The sequence below is a fragment of the Toxorhynchites rutilus genome, chromosome 2, assembly GCF_029784135.1.
Source record: "Toxorhynchites rutilus septentrionalis strain SRP chromosome 2, ASM2978413v1, whole genome shotgun sequence".
NCBI lineage: Eukaryota > Metazoa > Arthropoda > Insecta > Diptera > Culicidae > Toxorhynchites > Toxorhynchites rutilus.
Genome location: NC_073745.1, coordinates 70,433,842 through 70,438,981, shown reverse-complemented (window position 1 = coordinate 70,438,981; position 5,140 = coordinate 70,433,842). Strand labels below are relative to the sequence as shown.

The window sequence follows — 5,140 nt, the reverse complement described above, 5'->3', positions numbered from 1 at the left end:
CTTGGGGATATCGGCATTACAAACACATGAAAGTTGGGGGCATTTTTGTTCCGACTGAGTGTGTTTCCCTAACACAGACTTCAAATCCATGGAGCGTAGGGAAATTGGCATTGCAAATACATGCAGGGCGGGGGTAATTTTGTTCCGGCTGAAATATGTTTCCCCAACACAGACTTCAGAACCAAGATCGGCCTTGCAAACAAATGCAAATTACGAGTACTCTTGTACTCGCTTGCCTTTGTGCGAAGTAGAAAAAGTTTACTTAAGACGGTCTCCTAAACTTAGGAACCTAGGAAAATCGTGCAGACACTAGAGGCGAATGAACTTTCAAGTATAAATCCTCTATAATATAAAAGGTAGAAGTTGAAGTTGTTGATTCATGCAAGCCGGGGGTACTTTTTTGCACTCCGAAAAGTGTTTTCTTAACACGGATTACAAAAGCGGGTACGAACACAACGCTCGGTTATTCAAGATTGCATTGAAGGATATGCCTTCATATCTTCTGCTCACTGAATTTCTACGCATACCATTTGATGATTAGGCAAAATGTTGATAACCATTTGCTGCGATAACGCCTATTGATTAAACAATATGCGTTCGACGCACATGCCAAAATTGAAACTGAGTGTCTGAAGTTTATTAAATGAAACAAATTCGCTGTTCGAGAAGTACATAAACTTGAGAGATGCAAACTTCAGAAGGAAACGTAAAATAAAATAATCATTTGATAATTCTTCCGTTCACATATTTTGTCCTAGGCATCATACCGAACGTAAAAGAACTGTCATTAAATTTACTTGTAACGAAGAACATAATATATCATAATGCATGAATTGACCTTACATGGCATTATACAATCATTTTATTCACAAAGCAAATATATTGAAGTCAATTGAATTCGGAAATTGTTTCATTCAATCAAAAATTCAATCAATACAAACAAATGATTGCCACGTCAACATTGCGGTTATGTAATAGATATCACCCACCCATTTTTTTGTTATTTTTCCTTTAAAGTGCAATAAAAGACCTACATTTTGAGTACATAACATTTTTATTTCGTTCACATAGCTCCGAGATAGACCCGTTTTTAGGCGTCCAGATTTAAGATGAACTATGCTTTATTTTGTACTTGTGTGTCTAAATAGTTTGTGTGATGTGCGACACCGGGTGGAGCTTCATCAACCATAGCGTGATTTTGAATGACAACACTGACTCAGAATCGTTCAATATTTAAATCTCGTAAGACAACATCCCGTCACCGAGTTCCGCTATTTGCTTACAAACATATATGTCCTGGGAAGCTGTGGGAGGCACCCTTTTTTTAAACCCCACTTCCAAATATGAAATAAAGGTACCACAATAGTGTTGCGCACTTGTGCTTAATATGTATGATAACCAATCCTTCGTTTCATGTTTCGTTTTTGAAGCTTGGTTACGCATAAATCAGGGGAGCGATAGCAGTCGAAGTCCTACGAGTGTGAATGGCATACTTTTCCCCTTCATATAATGGAAACCACCAAGATATGAGCACCCTGAAATACTAGATAAGACAACCGAAATCCTTCACGTATTCATCCTTTTATTTCACCTTCGCGAACTTTTTTGGTGTGGTGGTAGAAACTTGCTCTCGAACTGACTTTCATGAAACCTTTTGACGTGGGACTACGTCTAACCGGAATATATGGAGGGTAAAATGAAAACCTAAACACAGAACATGCAGGAAAAAATGAAAGATTTCGAATGCTTATAGCTCGAACATTTCGTACTGGATAGGAGAGATGTTTGCATCACTTGATAGGGAATATTTCTACGCATCTATCGCAACTAACAAAATGTTGTTTTTCATTAGATAAACAATTGAATAACTGTAAAATATTAGGCGTTATCTAAACGCCCTAACTGCATCGTTTTGATTGGCCCGATTTACGGTTTCCCTAACACAGCCATCAAAACCAAGCAGCCTTGGGGAAATCGGCATTGCAAATACATGAAAGTAGGGGGACTTTTGTTCTCATCGAAAAATGTTCCCTAACACAGACTTTAAAACCAAGCAGCGAAATCGGCATTGCAAACACACGAAAGAGCCTAGAGGCGAGTGAACTGAAAAGTTAAAACCCTCTTAAAGCCAAAAAGAAGAAGAAGAACGCACGAAAGTAGGGGGAGCTTTTGTTCCCACCGAAATGTGTTCCCTAATAGAGATTTCTAAACCAAGGTGCCTGGAGAAATCGGTATTTCAAATTCATGCAAGTCGGGGGTATTTTTGTTCCGACTGGAATGTGTTTCCCTAACACAGACTTCAAATCCATGGAGCGTGGGGAAATCGGCATTGCGAATTCATACAAATCGGGGGTATTTTTGTTCCGATTGAATTGTGTTTTCCTAACACAGACTTCAAAACCGAGGTTTCTGGGGAAATCGGCTCTGCAAATAAATGCAAACTGCGAGTACTTTTGTCGCTTGCCTTTGTGCAGAGTGGAATATGTCTGTCCTAACATGATCTTCTAAACTTAGGAACCTGGGAGAATCGTGCAGACACTAGAAGCGAATGAACTTCCCAGTTTCAAGCAAATTCGAGATTCGAGAAGTATGTACACTTTTGGGATGTAAACTTCAGAGGGAAACGTAAAATAAAAAAATTATCAAACGATTATTTTTTTTTGTCTTTATTGGAAAGATTTTCAGCCTTGGGCTGGTTCATCAAACGTTTGATAATTCTTCCGTACATATATTTTGTTCTAGTCATCATACCAAACGTAAAAGGTCCGTCATTAAATTTATTTGTAACGAAGAACAATCAATCACAATAAATGAATTGACTTTACACGGCATTTTGTTCATTTTTTTCACTCACAGAGCAAATATATTGAACTCAATTGAATTTGGAAACTGTTTCATTCAATCAAGAATTTAATCAATACAAACGAATGATTGCTAAGCTAAGGTAGTTCCACGTCAACCTTGCGGATATATCATAGATATAACCCACTAATTTTTTTTTTGGGGTCTCCTATCTTGGAATGTCGCATTGCCGTGGGCGGAACACCATTTTTCGAACTGTCCTCACAAAAGTACACGACCGAACATACCATTTCACTTTATGATGGTTACGCTCAGCGGCACCCACAAGGTCACATGCCAAAAACAAAATGATGGAAAACACATACTACGTTGTGGTTGATTCAAAATGTTAAACCATTATTCAGAGCCCAAAAAATGGTTCCACGCAATTGGAGAAATCAATAAGATTTATTCTCAAAGTAAACGAAATATAGACCCAATTTCGAGTCTAGACGAATCGGTTACACGTCAATTAGGCAGAAAGAGAAATTGAAACCAAATCTGGAAATCGCTCAGTCCTCGCGCATTTTAGCACAGCACACGCTCACGATAACATCCAATTTTCGGGCCATTAACTGTGCCTTATTGAATGCATAACTCTCTTACGGAGGGGAGCTCACCTGCTGCTTGATGGTTCGCAGGCCAGGTAACACGCATCAACTATTTCCACTTGATAAAAGTAAGTCATTTTTCGGTGGTTTAATCGATACGAGTAAAAAGCAAAATCCGTCAATTTGAGACAGATGCACCTCTGGAACCGGGAAAGTTGTGATGAGATGTGTATAAAACCACTCGGTGGTCCGGTGGAGAGTATCATTGGGTCGTGAAAAGTTCATTGGGAAACACAGCAGAGGAAACATCGTCATGAAGGTGAGCTGGGGATTTTAATTTGGATTGATTTGTTCTAATAGTTTTTTTCTTTACAGACAAACGTTGCAATCGCCGTGGCACTTGCCGTCATTTATTGCGTTTCCGCCAAAACTGTTGACAAAATCGAGCATCGTAGCAGTGATGCACCGGAACTGCACGATCCGCATGGATACGACAATCATATCCATCATCCTGTAAATTATCATTATAAAATCTATCACGATGAGCCGAAGCATTCGTATTTGAATGAATCGCTACACAGTGAATCTGATCATCCTAAACAAGGAGGGAAATCTCAACAAGAACACATTGAAGCTCAAGTAAAACCATTTCATTACCACCATAATCACTGGGATTCTCGCCAGCATCAACACGATTGGAAATCACACGAAGAACACCCGAAAATTCCATCCCAAAACCATCAATGGAGTAGCCATAACGTTCATCATGGATGGGAGCCCCAGAAAACTGCTGATCATTATAACAATGGTCATTGGAGCTATGTTCATCATCAACAGCAACAACATCAACCACAACAACCACAAAGACGACCATCGCTAAGGGATGAGAACAGACACAATCCTGTCCACTATCATCTCATCCAACACAATCATCAGCACGATTGGGAGTCCCAGAAGCAAGGTTTAGACTACGCTATCAGCCACAGGTTACCGTTCACACTGGCCGTTCAAAGACCGGTCGCCCATTCCGCTCATATGCCCCATGCGGAGGCACTCCGCCAAAGGCCTCCACTACACATCGAACAACACCTTGATCGACCAGTGACGCACCCATCAGAAGACAGCTCGGAAGATAGGCCATTCCACAGCCACATCGACGTGATAAGTTCCCCGAAACATTACCCAGAAAAACCGACCCCTTACCACAACATTGTCCACCCGGTCGTGGAACCATCGGTCGAAGAGCCGCATCATGATGACGCCAAAAAGCCAGTGTATCTGGAGAAGCATGTGCCCTACCGGGTGGATCGGCCGGTCCCATACCCTGTCAGAGTGCCGGTCGAACAGGCCTATAAGGACATCAATGTTATTCGCGTTCCGAAGCCGGTTCCTGTTCCGATCGAGAGGCCCTACCCGGTGTATGTGCATCACCCGGTGTACGTGAACAAGCCGATGCCGGTGCGGTTGCTGATCGTGAAGGAGAAACAAAAATCATTTTGGGGCTAGAGTGGTCCCAGATGATATCGGTTACCGGTTCCTGGTTAGCGAATGTAAACGAGTATTATAGCAATAAAATATTTATTTGTATCTGAGAATAATTTGATCGATTGTTTTCTGTTAGAGAGTATGGCTTCCTTACGTAATCTGCTCGGCAATCGTGTTTGAGGGTGTTCGATACTCTTTGGGCTCAGTTGTTGTTTGAGTTTGATAATTTTAGTGTTCGATTCTCGAAATCAGAGCCATTAGCT

General features: G+C 40.9%; 1 protein-coding gene across 1 annotated transcript; it reads left to right on the top strand.

Moving 5' to 3' along the window:
- The first annotated feature begins 3,671 nt into the window (after positions 1-3,671).
- On the top strand, positions 3,672-4,939 carry LOC129771276 (histidine-rich glycoprotein-like). The gene is made up of 2 exons (XM_055774763.1): positions 3,672-3,711; positions 3,768-4,939. The coding sequence occupies exons 1-2, from the start codon at positions 3,706-3,708 to the stop codon at positions 4,896-4,898; spliced, it is 1,137 nt and encodes a 378-aa protein (XP_055630738.1). The 5' UTR covers positions 3,672-3,705; the 3' UTR covers positions 4,899-4,939.
- The last annotated feature ends 201 nt before the right edge of the window (positions 4,940-5,140 follow it).